This window comes from Camelus dromedarius, chromosome 4, assembly GCF_036321535.1.
Source record: "Camelus dromedarius isolate mCamDro1 chromosome 4, mCamDro1.pat, whole genome shotgun sequence".
NCBI classification, from domain to species: domain Eukaryota; kingdom Metazoa; phylum Chordata; class Mammalia; order Artiodactyla; family Camelidae; genus Camelus; species Camelus dromedarius.
In genome coordinates this window covers 95,421,737-95,440,626 of record NC_087439.1, presented here as the reverse complement: position 1 = coordinate 95,440,626, position 18,890 = coordinate 95,421,737, and the positions used below count along the sequence as shown (strand labels likewise).

Sequence of the window (18,890 nt, the reverse complement as noted above, 5' to 3'; positions counted from 1 at the left end):
TTCTGGAACGTGTTTGGGAAATTCTGGGTTAAATAAAGTGCCTCAGGTTTCTTAACTTCACAGAGCTGTTATGTTAAGGTATATCGTAACTGTTCCAGAAGGGGGCTTGCTATTCAGTGTTTCCCAAACTGTTCTTTGAGGAAACCCTCCTTTTTCCCCTAGAACATTTCATGGAATGAGTCTTCCATGGAAGACACTTTGGGAAATGCTGGCAAATCCAACCATGGAAAAGAATTCACTTACTGTCCATTCTGTGTCAGGGACTTCACAATTACCTGCTATTCAGTTCTCACAGGGAGCTGGCAAGGGGGATACTATTACTGTTCCCATGTTATAGATGAGGAAACTGGGGCTTAGGGCAATGATATGACCTGCCCAAGGTAGGGTGTGGTAGATTCAGGTTTATGTGACTCCAAACACCTTGTCTTTATCCAATATCACTGGCTCCTTATTTGGTTCCAAGAAGGCTCCGAATTCAGGCTATTGAACTTGAATGACAAGTTGTGATGGAAATGTTTTCAAAAAATGTTTTTCTTCTTATCCTCCCTCTTATAAACCTTCATAGTGGTGGGTGTTATTTTAGTATCAAGACGTCCCTTGACAGGTGTCTGATGTGGGCCAATTACTCTGTGAGCCCCAATTTCTTCTTTGTAAGCATGGGGATTAGCATCCACCTAGAAGGACAATGTGAAGGTCAATGAGACACGTTACAAAAAGTGGTGCTTCCAACACAGTAGGTGCTGAGTAACTCCTGATAACACGACATCAAAAATAGTGCTGTGATAACATTCGAGCCTGCTGGTGCGGCCACCGCCCCTCCTCTCTCATTCTGTTACCCAAGCCTCTGACCAGGGAACCCCTGACAAGTCTGGGTAAAGGTTAGAAGGGTTGCTGATATACATGGACAGCCCCAGCCAGGACCAGCACCATAATTCCCAGGCTCAGTGCAAAATGAAAATGACAGTCCTTGTTCAAAAGTTAGTAAGAATTTCAGAATAGCCACAATAAGTCATTAAACCAAGCGTCGGAGCCTGTGGGACTGCCCAGGTCATAGACACAAGACCTAAGAAAGAGTTGGGGGAGACCAGAGCCTTGGAGCAAGGGTAAGAGAAAAGAGATGCTGTCCTGCAAGAGGACCTAAGCCCAGACAGAGCAGACATAGGGTCATAAGGACGAGCCCAAGCCCTCGAGCTAATCTCACTGGATTGGGGACTGGGGGGTGAAGAGGCTGACATGAAGGTTTCGGTGCTGACATGAAGGTTGGATGCTTTCAGGGTTGGGGTGGGGAGAAGGTATCGTTTGCTAGCAGGGAAAAGATCTGGTGACCCAGGCTACTGAGCCCATCCGGATGTGAGCCGGGCTGGCTGGACGTCCTGCTTGCATCACCGGTTGTGTGCGGAGACCGTGCTCCAAGGCAGTCAGCCCTCAGGTCTGGCTTCAGTCTTGCTAATTCAGTATCCCTGGGCGTGTTCCATTCTGAGATTGGAGCTGGGCACACAGCAGGTTTTTGTTGGAGGACAAGTGCTAAATATTGAGAGAATCAGGGCAGGACTCACCGTGGCCCCAGTGGCTGTGGTTGTGTGTGCACGTGCTGTCATTTGAACAAAGTCCACTGTCTCTCCATGAACTGAAGCTTCCCCCTGGGATTCCTTGAAATATGATTGGCAGAGTCAAGCTGAGCATCACCACCCTGCCGCTTTGCCCTCTGCACCTTTCCTCCTGACCCTTGTATATTCTGCCACGTGTTTATTGATAAGCTCTTGTTGCCTGCTTCCATCTGGGAGGAGAAGAGGTCGAACTGCACAATTTTCAGCTATGGCCAAAGTCAGACAATCACTAGGTTCAAACATTCACATTTATATATTTAGGCAAAAGTGTTTCCCATAAAAGGGACAAATCCTGGATTCACTCGTTAGTAATCTGAGAGCCAAAACCTGACCATTCTCGTCTGCCCTGTGTTCTCTCATAGGTGCCTGCTGGTGCTTAGACAGATTCACAATGAGGAAACACCGGCATTTGCCCATGAAAGTGGCCATCTTTTGCCTCTTTTTCTCAGGCTTTTCTTTCACTCGTGCCCAACAGCAAGCAGGTAAGATCCAGAAGCATCTCTCAATTTTGCTAAAAGGCACAGTGCTCTCTGAGTTTAGATCTTAGACATCACGAGCTTGGTAGAGAGCTTGGAGAGGCTGTGAAGAGGTAGGCAAGCCATTTGTTACAGGGCGTGCGTTCATTTTACAGACCTTTTCACGTGTTCTTTGTCCAGCGAGAGAAGCTTCCTTTTGCTAAAACTTGGGCTTGATATCTTGGTGTTGGTTTGCAAGTGGTTTGTTTTCACGTTGGGTGTGAGCCGAAAGTTTGTATCAAAAATATTTTACCAACCGAAGAGCTTTTCCACATGTCTGGCTCTGGTTGGTGTCTGAGCGCATAAAACCAGAAGACAACGACTGAGAGTAAAAATTATTTCCCCTGAAAAAACAAAAACAGAAACAAAGACAAATATCACCCTTTCTCTCTAACTCTGGACACAGAAAGACATGTTTGATCCAGCGTCATCAAATCCCAAAACCACTTAACAAATAGGTCTTAATTGACCCTATTAAGAACTTGCTTGCAGAGTTTTAGACAAATGAGACATGCTCCCTGTATTATGAGCTTGACAGGGCTGGCTTGGGCCCCTCTCCTTTCCTTGGAGAGCTGGGCTTCTCCCCCAGACCTGGTAGTTCTCAGATGGCGGGAGGCGAGTGCCCCCTCAACGCAAGGGCAGCGTTGCCTGGGCCTCGGGTCACCCCCAGGTAAGTAGGATCCAGGAGCCTGCGGGGCATGGCCAGCCTGGCCCCCTGCAGAAGGGCACGCCCCAGCCACCCAGCCTCGCGCCCTTAAGCTTCCTTCTCCTGCTTTTGAGGGAGAACTGGATTCGTCTTTGAAAGAGATGAATAGTGTTCAACACCTAAGAAGGCTTTTCTGGCTCTGAAAGATATGTGGTGACTAGTTGGGGTGCCTTTCTTCACACTGAAAAGTTGGAAAGAAACGAGACTTCGCCCCTCTCCAAACTTGTACAAGCCTTCTTCACTTAAAGCAGACAGATTCACGGCCTTTAACTTTCTTGCAAATTACCCGCAGCACTGCAGATTAGTTAAGGCAACAAGGAGCAGTTTCCTAGCTCCTTCTTGTCAAGGCTCTGCTTCAGACCCCAAGCTGAAGAATGAGTTTGTAAGATGATGCTTGGTTACCTGTGCTAGGATATCCTTCCCGTCTGATCAGGTGGGTCCTGGGGTTCAAGCTGTCAGAGAATCATCTTGAGTTAAAGGACACCCCAGGGAAGTTTTTCCCCCATTCTGGAGCCTGCTACTGTTCATGTATGGTGGTCACTGCATATGGAACTTGGGCCAATGACTGGGCACCAGCAGCCGCTGGGTCCATGGTGTCCAGGTCCCTGCATCTCAGGTAAGTCGTCCTCCCTGCCTGTTTCACACGTGAGGTGTAAATTATTTAGTAACAGCGTGGTGTAAACTGAGGAAGGCTTTGCACTGATAGGAAGTCATTTCTTGAATAGGAGAAACATCTAAACCAATGTCTTTTTTTAAAGATGTCAAAAACGGTGCCGCTGCCGATATAATATTTCTAGTGGATTCCTCTTGGAGCATTGGAAAGGAGCATTTCCAACTTGTTCGCGAGTTTCTGTATGATGTTATAAAATCTTTAGCTGTGGGAGAAAACGATTTCCGTTTTGCTCTGGTCCAGTTCAACGGCAACCCACATACCGAGTTCCTGTTAAACACGTACCGTACTAAACAAGAAGTCCTCTCTCATGTTTCCAACATGTCTTACACTGGGGGAAGCAATCAGACTGGACAAGGATTAAAGCGTGTGATGCAGAACCACCTTTCTGAGGCTGCTGGGAGCCGGGCCAGTGCTGGAGTCCCCCAGGTGGTTGTAGTGCTAACCAGTGGACACTCGGAGGACGGCCTTGCTCTGCCCTCAGCGGAGCTTAAGTCTGCTGACGTTAACGTGTTTGCAGTTGGAGTTGAGGATGCAGATGAAGGAGCGTTAAAAGAAATAGCAAGTGAACCACTCGATATGCATGTTTTCAACCTAGAGAATTTTACCTCACTTCATGACATAGTAGGAACCTTAGTGTCCTGTGTGCGTTCATCCTCCATGACTCCAGGGAGGGCTGGAGGCACAGAGACCCTGAAAGACATCACAGGTAACGGCAACATCGCCGGGCTGCCGCCTGCCTTGCTGTTCTCGGAGATGAGCTTGGCCCCGCTGGCAATGAAGCAACATGACGGCTCAAAGATGGCATGGCGGGGGGGGGGGGGGTGGTTAGGGGAGAGATGGTTCTTCACGGGTTTAAAAACAAAGGTTTGAAGGTTCTCTGTAGTCTCCTTCCAAAACAGAACATTCACCTATGTCCCAGAGGACTTCTTTGTTTGTGAAACAATGAATATTCTCTTTAAAAAACACATTCTGAAATTATGATTCCCCCAAGAGGTGCTCCCACCTTCCTTGGACAGGAAAGCCTCAGCGTGGCTGGGCAGCTACCTAACACAAAGCCTCCCATTCGCTGCTGGAATAGAAAGCTTTGTTTTTTTTTTTTTTTTTTTTTTTGAAAGAAGAAGGTTCCATGTCTGGAAAAGCAAGAGTGGAGGGGGAAGGAGGGCGTCCACTTTTGTGTTCAGTGGAACAACAGACAGAGGTCCTCTCTTTTACGCAATGGAATTTCTTTCAGAGACTTGACAGGATTAGAGTGGTAGGGACCCTTAGATGTGACCCAACCCAGATCGACTTTGGAGAACCAGTCCTAGACGGTAGTGATAACGCCGTTGGTGAAGGAAAAAGAGCCAGAGGGCCTGACGTGCTGGCTCTGGGTCTGGTTTCCTTCCTCGTCCTCCGTGCTGTCCGCGGGCTGTGCCCGAAGAGATGCTCCTGGCTCGCATGATGGACGTCACTCTGGAAGTGCGGGTGGCCGTTGCCCAGCGAGCGGGCAGGAAGTGAGGGCGGAACCAAGGGCTTCAAGGGAGAGAAGAGCCCCCGAAGGAGAGACGGAGAGAAAGGAGGGGAGGGGGCTGCGCTGGGGGGGGGGGCAGCTGAGAGAGCGCGGGTGGCGCCCGTAAGCGGGCCGGCGGGGCGGGGCGGGGCGGGGCGGGGCCGAGGGGGCGCGGGGCGCGGAGGGATCGGGGCTGGTTTTGAACAGCCGCCTTGCGGCTGCGCTGAAGGAGCCACAGAACGTTCAGGAAGGAGCTACAGGCTTGCGGTGGCGTTCAGTTGTTGGCCGAGACCACGAGCCCGTGGCCTTCTCGGCTGGCATGGCACCCGGACGTTCTGCGGGTGTCTCAGGCACTCTTGGAAGAAAAAAGAGTTAATAGGGTTGGAGCTGCAGAGGGAGGATGACAGAGACAAGAGGTCTTCCTGGGGAGGAAATCCACAATGGTAGCTAGTAGATTCCTGAAAGCGAGCGCCCTGGGGTCCGGGCTGGGCAGGGAAGCAGGTCAGAGCTGGAAGGGGACGGGAGACGTCTGGAGAGCCAGAGGAGGCGAGGCCAGGACGAGAGGGAAGACACCTGGAGGCAACTGAGTGTGGAACCAGGGGATGCTGGCAGTGTGGGTGGAGGAAGACTTTGGAGGGCAGGTCGTGGGGGTGGAGGAGTTTTAAGTGATGCTCTCGGTGTGGCCGCCACGTGCTCAGGGTGCACGAGGAAGCTGGGAGCACCAGAGGCCGGAGCTGAGCGTGGTTATCCCCATAGACGTAGAAGTCTCTGGAGATGACCCCACGGTGTGTGGTGTGGGCGCAGGCTGAGCATGAAGTATGTGAAATCATTTAGTGAAGCTGGAGAGCCCTTCAGTGTACTTAGCTGCGGCACGGAGGTGGAGAATTCTTTGAGTGACTAAGCAGGTGCACACAGAGGGAGTGATCGCAGAGGGTGAGATTTCTGGCCCAGGTTTCTCTGAAGCGTTTGAAAGTGGCTACCGCCTAGAGGGTTTCAGAGATAGGAGGTGGGGGTGACGTGACAGGCGGAAAGTTGGTCTCCTGCGAATTCAAGGTGGTGGGAGGAGCAGGAAGAAGAAAGTGGATTTTGAGCCGTAAATCAACCCATCAAAAAAGCCAGATGCAAGGGACTGATGGAAGGACAGAGGGGCAGGGGGAGTCCAGGGAATGGGAGAGCTTTCTGGATTGTGATCAGAGTAACGGGGGGAGTTGGAGGTAAGCTGTATCTGACAGCAGTTCTTCATCACAGAAATTCAGAGAACAAGCGATAGGGAGCAGGATGTGCGGATGTCAGGAGAAAGGAGCCAGTCGTCCTGGGCAGGCAGAGCCTGGTGAGGAGAAGGGTTTCGGAACTAACCAGCCCTAAGTTGTTTCAGAAGGTTGTTCATAATGGTTTCCCACTGCTTACCCGTGATTTCAGCTTTGATGGGGCAGGAGTGCTAATGCCCCTATCAGTGGGTCTGCTTCTAATAGAGAGGAATGCGGGTAGGTCTGGAATATTTGTATTCAGCCTGAAAAGCATTCCCTCCTTCCAATGACATGCCTCACCTCTGCATTATAACGTGTGTCGATCCTGCTAGAGTACAGGAGAAGAAGGTGGGACCCCTGAGAGCACCCCAAATCAAGTTCACAAGGAGACTTGCTGGTTGCAAGGAGATTACAAGACGGCAACTAACGACCTTCTCCATTCGCTACAACATTCTCCGTGTCAATAATTCACTAACCATTGCATTTCTGAATATAGCGATCGTAACTCATCCATGTCAAAAACAGTGAAGGGGATCAGGAGAGAAATGGAGCATCTCTATTGATGTTTTGGCCAATTCAGGAAAAGAGTGGACGAGTTTGCCTTCAAGTTTAACCATTATATAAATGGATAAACAGTTCGATTACCATATGAATGCTAAACGAGCCAAGCCACATAGTATGTTTCCGTGATGATAAAACCTTTGTTTTTATGCCAAGAAAACATCTCTGTCTTCTAGTGTTCAAGCCACTAGCAGCGCCAGGGCGGACTATTAATGCATTTATGTTGTCTTTTCTAATTAACTTCACTCTGCATTTCCTTCAGTATCATGTCCCACTGCATGTTCCACAGCAAAAAAATAATATAATAATAACTCTGTTTATAGTGTTTGGGAAAGGTAGTCAGGAAGGCATCATAGAGGTTGCCAGCAAGTCAGGGCTGTTTCTTCTCATGTCCTGTCCACTAGGTAGGCGACTTTCCCCCATAAATATATATGTATAAAAAGTTAATGATTGCCCCTGTTTTAAATGAACTCTGCTCAAGTAATCTCAGAAAGCTGTATATTTAAAAATCCTTTTTATGAATGGATATCAAATACAAAAGCCTTGTACTAAAGCAAAAGCTAAAGGTGATCTGTATTCAGTGAGGATAAGCTTTCTTTTCTTTGTAAAATATGAAGATTTCAAAACCTTGTGAAACTGGTCTGCAGGTTTGTGTTTGCATAGGAAATGCAAACACGATCTCTTAGATTTTTCCTGAAGAAAGGAAGCACCCCATGAGCTAAGGCAGCCCTGGTGTCCACACCCACGTGCTCAGGAAAACAGTGTTTCCACCGGGGTTGAAGGAGCCTCTGATTTTTACCCTGGACGTTGAGAGGCTTTTCCATGGAAAATGCCACAGAGGGTGCGATCCGTGAGCCATGAAAGCAGAAAACCAGACAACCTCACAATTTAAATTTGAGCTAGATCCGATTCCTCTCAGAGCCAGTACTGGTGGCTGCGTGCCTTGCTGCGCACAGGAACCCACGGCTCTTGTGTCTGTCTGAGGCTTCGGTGCTCCCGGATAACACAGCATGCCCTTGTGTGTCCCATGATCATCTGCATAAGAGGACAATGTTGTTTTTTTCAGTGATGACAAATTATCCAACATTTTTCTATGACCTGCTGTGGTTCAGCGTTTTAGAAGAGACATTATCAAGGGTTTCCCCTCAGTGTTCGTTTATCGGATCTATTCTGTTGTGAATTGCAATCAACAGGGAAGTAATAAATTAATAAGGAACAGGTCACCCTGTGATTCAGGTATCAGTTTCCTTTCAGGGCCCCTAGGCTCATGGTGAGTCCTTCTTTTAAGTGTCTTGGTTTGCTGAGTCAGTGGCCAGTCTTTTGTACCCCAGGGTCATTGTTTTAGGCCTGGGAAATGTTGAGGGATCTCGTGGGGTGATCTGTGGAGCCTCCAGCTCCTAGAACGTGAGCCATTTCTATCGGCCCGCTGTGTAATTCACACTGCCGGCACTACACCCTCCCAAAGATCCTTCAGGAATCTCCTGTTTTGGCTGAAGAGTAGCAAATGCTTTGGAATTCTTAACAAAAGTTAAATTAGTATCTTGTAAGAGGTTACAAGATATTTCCACATCAGTATCTCCCTCTTCAGGGAATTCCTCTGCAAAATTTTGAGGGATTTCGTGTATGTAGGGGGAGAAAGCAGCTGGGATTCAAGCCATCCCTGGCTCAGTTTACCCAAGAAAGTACTGGGGTAAGAACATAATTTCACTAGCGCAAAATCCCCCAATTTTATCAGACAAGATTTGCATCCTGTTTCCACAGTGGAAATAAAAGCAGCTTTATTGGCACAAGAAAAAATTAATTTGAAATATAAAATGTTCACTGTCACTAAAAATACCAGAATGAGGGATACGGTGTTACAATTACACTCCAAATATAGCTTCCTAAAACCAAAGGGAAAAATCATTTTTGTAAATACCATGTATGTTCACATTAAGTCTCTTCCTGTTCCTAACACACACTTAAGTTATTAAAAAATGTTTACTAGAATAGTTTTTCCTTTTCTATAGTATCAGTCAATCTGATGTAAATGTTCTCGCTGAGCCTTTGAAATATTCCACCCAGGTTTGGAGTTGATTGACTGCTATTCCTCATGTCAGTGCTTCTATGAAACCTCCATTCTCAGTAACAGAATGCAAGTTTCATGTTTGCCAAGGTCAAGGGGAGAAAAGGGGTCTTGGTCAGCTGTTTTGATGTCCATGTGTATAACCCCAGAGCTAATTCTGATGAAGAGTTTACTGGATACTCAAGGTCCCGCCAGGCACTGGGTCTAGGGTGTCATAAAAATAAGGTTGGATAATTATGTCATGACTGGTTTCATATCACTCTGCTTAACATCGTTCTGCATTATGTGACTGAATACAGAGGCAACGGCAAAAATAAACGAATGAATGAGCCTAATCTCCTACCTGCGTCTGAGTTGCAGGAACTAAATATCATTTGAGAAGAAAAAAAAACCAAACCAAAATGTGAGAGCATTTTTAGATCAAAACTGTAGATGTTGTTTGAGTTCTTTTCATTTTCCCAAAATTGTGGATACACAGACATTTTGGTTCTTAAAGAAAAAAAAAAAAGAAGGAACAACAGTTGTTCAAGGAATCAAGTGTTTAACGTACTGGGATGATGAGTCATCAAACCTTAAATCTGAGATTCTGTTTTGTGCGGTGGATTTGAAGAATAAAGTTCTTACAATCACTTGAGAATTATGAGACATGTCCCCAAATTAGAAATCATCTTTGGACCTTTGTTACTGCCCTGCTTTATTTTCTCCTGTGTGTATGGTAATGCACAGTTCCATGCAACTATAGTTCCCTCCAAATTTAGTAGAAATTTCCAGAACACACTCAAGATTTCTCCCAGAAGAGTGAATAGAATGTCTTGGAATTTAATGACAAAGATGGTGCAGATGAGGATTTGGTATTAAATGCCTCTATTCAACACCATTCATTTCTGTTAAGAAGTTGCCTCTTATCCATTCAGAATGCAGAACCGAAAGAGAATTTCACGTTCCTTAATCAACATGTGTTTTGGTTGTCAGTATTTCGTGTTTCTTATTGGTTTCCAAAGAAACATGTCAGAACACTGAATGATGCATGTGGTCACTTGTTCTAACACTTCACATTTTTTGCATTTCTCTCTTTTAAAGCACAAGACTCTGCTGACATTATTTTCCTTATTGATGGATCAAACAACACCGGAAGTGTCAATTTCGCAGTCATTCGCGACTTCCTTGTAAATCTCCTTGAGAGACTCTCAATTGGAACTCAGCAGATCCGAGTGGGGGTGGTCCAGTATAGCGATGAGCCCAGAACCATGTTCTCCTTGAACACCTACTCCACCAAGGCTCAGGTTCTGGATGCAGTGAAAGCCCTTGGGTTCCTTGGTGGGGAGTTGGCCAATGTCGGGCTCGCCCTTGAATTCCTGGTGGAGAACCACTTCACCCAGGCTGGGGGCAGCCGCGCGGAGGAAGGGGTTCCCCAGGTGCTGGTCCTCATAAGTGCCGGGCCGTCTAGTGATGAGGTCCGCGACGGGGTGGTGGCACTGAAGCAGGCTAGCGTTTTCTCATTTGGCCTCGGAGCCCAGGCCGCCTCCAAGGCAGAGCTTCAGCACATAGCTACCAATGACAACCTGGTGTTTACTGTCCCGGAATTCCGTAGCTTTGGGGACCTCCAGGAGCAATTACTGCCGTACATTGTGGGCGTGGCCCAAAGGCACATTGTCTTGCAACCGCCAACCATTGTCACACAAGGTACGTATGCTTTCCTCAGCATCTGTGTGGTGGTGGGCTGTTCTGGGTGTGGTTTTGTAGAGGTCAGGAGGGCACCTTGCAGAATGATTCACCTCGGGAGAACCTGTAAGTACCCACAGTCAAGTCCTCCCCAGAGGAGCGAGCTCTTGGACGTGGTCTGTGATGGCTGCAGTGCTCCAAACACCCGGAGAGCTGTGAGCGCGTGGAAAGCTCTTGTTAGAGCCTGAGCCGTCAGGAGAGGGTGCTTTAAGGAAAAAGGTGTATGTATGTGTTCGGATTCTTTTCCATTACAGCTCATTGCAAGAAACTGCATATAGTTCCCTGTGCTATGCAGTGGGTCCCTGTTGCCTGTCTGTTTTACATATATAATGTGTATCTGTTAATCCCAAACTCCTCATCTATCCCTCCCCCCTCTTCCCCATTAGTAACAGTTGGTGAAGGAAGTGTGCATTTAAGGCTAATTCAACAAACCCGTGACTTTGAGTTTATGAAACACTATCGTGTCATCTACTTATGTCACAGTCGTCCTAAAAATGGGTCTCGGGGGCTCATTACAAGTCTGAGGAAAGTACTGCAGGGCAATGGCCCTGAGCTCTGAGTCAGCATGCTAGCCTTGCTCACAGGTGCGTGGCAGCTGTCTCCCCTGACTCATCTTTACACTGGGTAGCGGAAGTGGCGCTTCTGGAGGTAAGAAATAACGGAGCACTCACTCGGTGGAACATTTAAGAAAGCCTTTTCTCCCCTGCTTATCAAGTTGAGGGGAGCTCTATCAAGTGGAGTGGAGAGATTACACACACAGTTGGAGGGCCTTTGGCAAAAGAACCCCATTGACGTCATTTTAAAAAAACCCATAAAACGAATCAAGTCACATAACAAAATGCATTTAACAGGTCAAATGTGGGAGATGGGGGTGCATTTCAAAATGGAAGTGAGACTAGAGTGGCGCTCGATGCTCTAGCAGGTAAAACCCAGCAGGTGCAGGTGAGCCGAGTTACGCTGGCCCGTGATCTCTGCCTGTCAGAGATTTTACTGCCAACAGTATTAGGCATATTGCTGGGTGGGGTAAAGTAGAATGGATGCAAAATTACATCCTGAAAATTCTCTGGATATTTCCAGACATCCCTCTGATTGGAATACAGTCTCTCACAGTTTCTCCCAGCTTGCCTGCTTTTGGAAACAAACGAACAACTTCCATGGGTTTTGTAAACACTGAGGAAGTGTTACGGCTGCAGTAGGGAGAGTGGGTCTCTGGTCTCTGGTCTCATGTTAATCTGCTGTGTGATCCTGGGCAGGCCACACAGCCTCTCTGGGCTCCAGGGAGGTGAGGTTGGGAAGGGGCGTGTTGAGAGCGAGGAGAAACAGATTTGGGCCTTGGTGGGGGAGGATGGGGTGGGAATGGGCTGGAGGGAAGAGGCTGGGCAGAGGGGGGGTGAGGGCGAGCTCAGAGGTGGGGACGCTCTGGATACAGGGAGCCCGGGTGTGGGCCTGGAAGCGGGTGCTGGGGGATCAGGGGGACGTGGGTACAGAGGAAGACAGCTCCAGGGAAGGGTGAAGGGGGCTGGGTGTTTGAGGAGGATTTGCTTGGGAACAGTAGATGGGAAGGTGAGGACAGTCATCCGGTCCTGGGCTGGCAAGGGCTGCAGGGAACCCAGCGTCCCAGGGGAAGCCAGTCGGCAGGGAGCTGAGGGCTAAGTCCACTAGTTAGCAGGACCTTCAGGCCCCTCTCAGTACGGGCGTTCACAGCAGGCCCCCAGCAGAGCCACGAGACGGAGAGCACGGCTCTGACTGGGCTGGCGTCTCAGGGCAGGAGAAGGAAGTCTCTTCCTGGAGAGGAGAGGAGGGGACGCCCCTCAGCCTGATGGGTGAGTCAGCCTGATGAGTGCAGGGTGAGAGGGGACCTGCTCTCTCTTCGTCTGTCCCTCCGTTGTGTCCATCTCAGTGGATGCAGGAGCCTCTGCATTGATGGTGTAAAGTCTCCATCCTCAGTGTAGACGGGCTGTGTGTGTGTGTGTGAGTGTGTGTCCAGGCGTGCTTGCTGTCCTGTGTGTGTCTAAAAAGCACACGTGTGGCTACCTGTGTAGCTGTACATAAGTGTGCATATATGGAGAGAGGGGGAGGGGACGGCAGGGTGCGTGGCACCCAGTGTCCCTCAGCCCCCACATGTAGGGAGAACCCACAGGTCTGCAGGCGTCTATGGAGAATTTGAGGACTTGGAATTGATTGTTTACCCTGCAACTTGAGGCCAAAGCAGTGGTTCCCATGTGCCTGTTCCTGGATGCTCTGTCTCGCTGGTGCATTAACATTTCCTCTTAAAGAGGAGAGCTTGCACCCATCATGTCAGTGTAGTCAAAAGTCAAGTCTTACATACCATCCTGCTCTCTGCACGCAGTAACGGAGGCCTCCCCAGTCCAGATAATCCTTTAATAAATTACAAACCCTCCTGCCTCAGTTTTAACTTTGATGAGCTTACGAGTCTTGGAAGCCTTGTCAGGTTTCTGGACTGGGGGCTTGGTCCCCGAGACTCAGGTGGGCTGCCTGCGTGGATACAGCAGGGGGCAGAAGGTCGGTGGCGCTCGGAGGCAGTAATCTTGTCCGGGTTGTGATCTGTCTTTGAGTTGCCACGGCCTTAGCATGTAACTTGGGACCTTCACAGCACAGGTCTCTTAAATGGAAGTACCTCTGTGCCGCTTGCTGGCTTTGACATCAATTGCCTTTTCGTAAGTTTTATGAAGTTAAATAATCGGTGTTTTTCTCCCCCTTTCCTGAAAAATCAACACACAGACAGTAGAACCAAAGGGAATAGAGTCAAAGTTCAAGGTCTGCATGTGGCGATCGGTGGTTATGAAAGCAAGGTTGTCTGACCCAGGGCCCTCCGAGCAGATGCTGATGGTGACTTTAGTTACCTGAGCTTTAATTATCTGTGCTTTGACTTCATTCTCCCCTCTAAAGTGCGAGCTATAGATTTTATGGCAGAAAAGAGCTTTCTGGTTTTTTTAGTGACGATATACTAAATAGGTGGTTGATAAAACTGTGTTAATTTTTGCACAACTGTTTTGTAAAAGGTACTATGGGTGGGGGTTGGGGAGCCCAGTCTGCCCTCTGCAGGGAAGGACACAGTTGTAACTAATGTGTATTGTGACAAATTCCTCAGGGGCTCTCACTGACTTCACTGTGGCCAGGGCAAGTGCGAGCATCTGTGGGGGGCAGTTTGCAGTGTAGACAGTCATACTGAACGTGCTGGTTCAGGCCCTTCTACTCACCTTGTGACGTTGCTACCTACAGTCATCGAAGTCAACAAGAGGGACATAGTTTTCCTGGTGGATGGCTCATCTGCACTGGGACTGGCCAACTTCAATGCGATCCGCGACTTCATTGCCAAGGTCATCCAGAGGCTGGAAATCGGACAGGACCTTATCCAGGTGGCTGTGGCTCAGTACGCAGACACAGTGCGGCCAGAGTTCTATTTCAATACCTACCCCAGCAAGAGGGAAGTCATGACCGCTGTGCGGAGGATGAAGCCCTTGGAGGGCTCGGCCCTGTACACGGGCTCGGCTCTGGACTTCGTCCGGAACAGCCTGTTCACCGGCGGGACCGGCTACCGGGCTGCCGAGGGGGTCCCCAAGCTGTTGGTGCTGATTACAGGCGGTAAGTCCTTAGATGAAGTCAGCCAGCCAGCCCAGGAGCTGAAGAGAAGCAACATCATGGCCTTTGCCATCGGGAACAAGGTGGCCAACCGGGCTGAGCTGGAAGAGATCGCGTTCGACTCCACCCTGGTGTTCGTTCCGGATGAGTTCCGGACCGCCCCTCTGCAGGGCCTGCTGCCCAGCGTGCTGGCGCCTCTCCGGACGCTCTCTGGAACCACCGAAGGTATGATGTGGGGGGTGGGGGTCAGACACATAATGGGGTGGTCTTCAGGCAGAGCCTTTGAGGGAAAAACAAACCCAAGTTTTATTCATGTTCAGCTAAGAGACACCTCTTACGTGAAGGATACAACAGACAAGATTTATTTCAGGTTTCCTTTTACCCTGAGTTGGGAATTATACGACTTAAAATGCCATAAAATAAGAGTTGTGTGACTTAAACTGTAAGACCAGGGGCCACCTGCCTTTGAAGCTTCCAGCCAAGGAGATCACGTCTTGGTTCGGAACCCCCAGGAGGTCCCAGTGTTCTGCTTTTCCTGGTGGCTCCTGTCCAGCCTCCTCCTCCCACCACCAAGATGTAGCCTGGCCCTTCCTCCCCTGAGCAGACGGCCCACTTCCAAACGGCCCAAACCTGACCAGCATAGACCGTGAACCCTCTCTCCCCTCTCTTTAAGGAATTTCCTCCAACGGGGCAGCGCAGTGAAGGGATGGGTATGCAGATAAAAGCCCAGGGGTTCTTCAGATCCTTCCTTTGATGTGGTTATCAGTGACCAGCTACTTTTGAAGCTGCCATGATGGTCTGTGAGCTTGCAGTTTGCCGTCCTTAACGAAGATGAATATCACGGAAACGAGCTTCTCTGCCTCACAAACTTTACCACTGAATGTTCGATGCATGAGCCACGTGCATGGAGGGATGCTCTCTGCTCAGGCTTTCTGCTCTCCTGAAAGCCTCTCTCCCTCTCTCTCTGTCTCTGTCTCTCATTTCCTTAAAACTTCTAATCCACACTTTCACAGCCAAAGTTCAAGCTGATAGAACATAGGGTACGATTCCTTGTTAGGTTAAACATCAGGGGAGACGTGGGGAAGGATCTGTTTTTATTTTAGAGGCACGTGTTGGGGAAAGCACTCTGATTGGAAGATTATATTTTTGATGCTCCGTGAACCTCGACCAGGCCTTGCCAAGAGTCTCTTTGGATTTTAATGTGTTGTGTTTCCATGGTCCTGTGATCTGGCTCACGAGGAATCCCCGAGGGCACTGGCTGGATTACTGCCTGGCAGTGCCGTGACTCCCCACGAGAAGAGTCTCACATGACAAATAGGCTGTCCGAGCGATGTTTCAAGATGAGAGCAGAGCATTTTTTGGGTGTTTTTAGGCTTCAGGACCTCATGTTCTCTGGTTAACTTGGGCTAACATTAGTGTAAATCTCTCTGTAAAGATGTAGTGGGGGCCCCGGGGGACCCAGCCTCGCCCATGTAATCCTGGCTGAGACCATGGTCACTAACCAAGGATGCAGAAAGACACAGCACCCTTGCAGAATTCATTTCTGGGGTGGGGGGGCATGTTCCATTTCAAGGAGTCTGATCGTCTTTTGTTGGTTGCAAACATTCTCGCTTTGGCCCTGTATCTGTGTTGAGCCAACTTGGTTTTGTAAACTTGACTGTCAACGTGCCTGACAACCACCAGCCCCCACCGGAGGAAAATATGCAGCCTCCTGCCATATTTTGTGAGGTGGATGTGCTTGGCCTCACCGGATTTCTCTGTGTTCCACACGTGGGCATGTGTGTCCGGCCCGCGGGCACACATGGTGACCCCGTCCGCGGTGCTGTTTGTCTCACCTTGTTCTCTGTGCTCCCACTGCAGTTCATGCAAACAAAAGGGATATCATCTTTCTTTTGGATGGATCGCTCAACGTTGGAAAGACCAACTTCCCGTACGTGCGGGACTTTGTCATGAACGTAGTGAACAGCCTCGATGTCGGAAGCGACAGCGTCCGAGTCGGTTTAGTGCAATTTAGTGACACTCCGGTCACGGAGTTCTCCCTAGACACATACCAGACCAAGCCAGAGCTGCTCGCTCACGTGAGGCAGCTGCAGCTCCAGGGGGGCTCGGGCCTGAACACCGGCGCCGCCCTAGGCTATGTCCACGCGACCCACTTCACCGAGGCCGGCGGCAGCAGGATCCGCGAACACGTGCCGCAGCTGCTGCTCCTGCTCACGGCCGGCCCGGCCGACGACGCGTACCTGCAGGCGGCCAACGCCCTGGCGCGCGCCGGCGTCCTGACCTTTTGCGTGGGCGCCGGCCGGGCCGACAAGGCCGAGCTCGAGCAGATCGCTTTTAACCCGAGCCTGGTGTACCTCATGGATGATTTCAGCTCCCTGCCAGCTTTGCCCCAGCAGCTGATTCAGCCCCTAACCACGTATGTTAGCGGAGGTGTGGAGGAAGTTCCGCTCGGCCAGCCAGGTAACGCTCTCCGGCGGCTCGGGGCGCCCTCTCCCACAGCCCTCCTGCAAACTGACACCTCTTTGCCGAGCAGGTGGTCCCGTCTGAACTCAAGAGTGTGGTAACGAGCCATAGGAATAGAGTGGGCTCCCTGCGGTGGAAGGAGTTTGAATGGGGGCTTGAGACCCTGTACCGGCAAGCGTAGGTCCTCTGTCTCCAGGGCGTCTGTTCATGCAAGTTTAGGAAGCCCAGCTTACGCTCTGCCCGTGTTGCCTCACCCTTCGTTCAGAAGCTGGGCTGACTTCTTTTCTGGCCCTGATGCCTGTGAAGAGTCTGGAGTGCAAATCCCGATGGTAATGGGAGAAAGACAGAGAGAGAGAGAGAGACAGTGAGAGAGAGAGAGAGAGAGAGGGAGAGACTCCCTTTCGTGCCTGAGTATGTGTTGGGAGCATTTCCAAAATTGAAATTAGTTTCTTGAGATGATTTTTTTTTTAATGTTCCAAATCTGCTGTCTCTAAAAAATTACTTGTCATAAACCCAGCAAAGGCTGTGTCATCACATGATGGTGAAATGGTTTCCAGAGGAAACCTGGGTGCTGATGATTGCACATGAATGTGGTGGCAAGATGCGGACACACAGGAGCCACCGGCTTGCTGACGCCCTACTGATGGGTAGCCAGGCTGAGCCAACTGAATCCTAATCGGAATAGTTCCAAGAACCCTTTGAGCCGAAAGTAATGTTCACATGATGTGTTGTAGCCCCCCATGGGCTCATCTGTGTTTCCTGTTGTCCAGTCATGGCAGATTGAAAGTCACTGACATAGAGCCGGACCCACAGATTGATAATGGACACTATTTTGGGTTCTAACCCATAATGTCAAATTTAATGAAAAGGAAATCCAGTTAGAGCGTCTGTCACACGCTTATGTGTCGACTCAATTATACTTGGGTGGTTAACCCATTTCAGCCTTTGTCACTAGAGACAGATCAGTTCTTTAAGCAAAAGGACACTAAGGATCATATTTTCAATAGTTTTGTTTATAACCATTCGAAAATGCTGTTCTCCTGGAGTGAGTGCCACCTGATGCGAGAGCAGAACCCTCTGGGCTTTTCTTTGGGTTGCTCTGTGAAAGAAGTGTGATGCTGGGCTGAGCAGACCAGGCTAGGAGCTGTAGTCCTGTGCAAAGATGCAGCACTCTGGAGGGGGCGCTGGAGCGGCAGCTGGTGTGGGTTTTCTCTTCCCTTGCCGGTGCAGTGATCGCCAGATGCACTTCCTGAACCCCATTACCCACGGCTGGCGGTGCTGGGCTGAGCACCTGCTGTGATCTCGTCCCTCACTCTGTCCTCACCCACTTTCATTGCAGAGAGCAAGCGGGACATTCTGTTCCTCTTTGACGGCTCGGCCAACCTCGTGGGCCAGTTCCCCGCCGTCCGCGACTTCCTCTACAAGATCATCGACGAGCTGAATGTGAAACCCGAGGGGACTCGGATCGCGGTGGCTCAGTACAGCGATGACGTCCGGGTGGAGTCCCGTTTTGATGAGCACCAGAATAAGCCCGAAATCCTGAATCTCGTGAAGAGGATGAAGATCAAGACGGGCAAAGCCCTCAACCTGGGCTATGCCCTGGACTACGCGCAGAGGTACATCTTTGTGAAGTCCGCCGGAAGCCGGATCGAGGACGGAGTGCTGCAGTTCCTGGTGCTGCTGGTGGCGGGAAGGTCGTCGGACCGCGTGGACGGGCCGGCACTCAACCTGAAACAGAGCGGGGTGGTGCCTTTCATCCTCCAGGCCAAGAACGCAGACCCGGCCGAGCTGGAGCTCATCGTGCCTTCCCCCGCCTTCATCCTGGTTGCCGAGTCGCTTCCCAAGGTTGGAGACCTCCAACCACAGATCGTGAACCTCTTGAAATCGGTGCAAACTGGGGCGCCAACACCAGGTAAGGCAGAGAACTTCTGGTTGCTTCTGCAGCCCTGTTCTCTTGTGCGGAGTCAACTGTAGGGTGCTGGCTTCAGGTCCTCAGGGAGAAGCCCTCCTCGGATTTCCAAGAAAGATAGGGGATTTCTGTAGAAACAATGGAATATGACTTGTCTTTCCCCAAGTTGACCCTCTAACTGCTCTTTGGGGCAAAGCAGGAGAATCAGGGTGAATATTTTTAAAGACATTAGAGTATTTCACCATAAAATAACATTATAAACGTTTAGATAGATCAGTGGTTAAAAATCCCTTTTTTTTGAAAAAAAAAAAGCTCTATTTTTACAATATG

At 49.7% G+C, this 18,890-nt stretch overlaps 1 protein-coding gene across 6 annotated transcripts in view; it reads left to right on the top strand.

Annotated features, from left to right (window-relative positions):
- COL6A3 (collagen type VI alpha 3 chain) overlaps positions 1–18,890 on the top strand; it is an 82,270-nt gene that overhangs the window by 15,467 nt on the left and 47,913 nt on the right. For 2 of the 6 annotated variants that reach the window (XM_064485295.1, XM_064485294.1), the window contains exons 1-5: positions 3,781–4,207; positions 9,944–10,546; positions 13,829–14,413; positions 16,049–16,648; positions 17,991–18,563. In XM_064485295.1, the coding sequence (XP_064341365.1) occupies positions 3,820–4,207; positions 9,944–10,546; positions 13,829–14,413; positions 16,049–16,648; positions 17,991–18,563 (2,749 nt within the window). In that variant the 5' untranslated portion in view covers positions 3,781–3,819. Of the gene's footprint in view, positions 1–1,969; positions 2,090–3,586; positions 4,208–9,943; positions 10,547–13,828; positions 14,414–16,048; positions 16,649–17,990; positions 18,564–18,890 lie in introns of those variants that run through there. The other 4 variants (XM_010996338.3, XM_031452472.2, XM_031452467.2 and 1 more) reach the window with 4 other exon arrangements.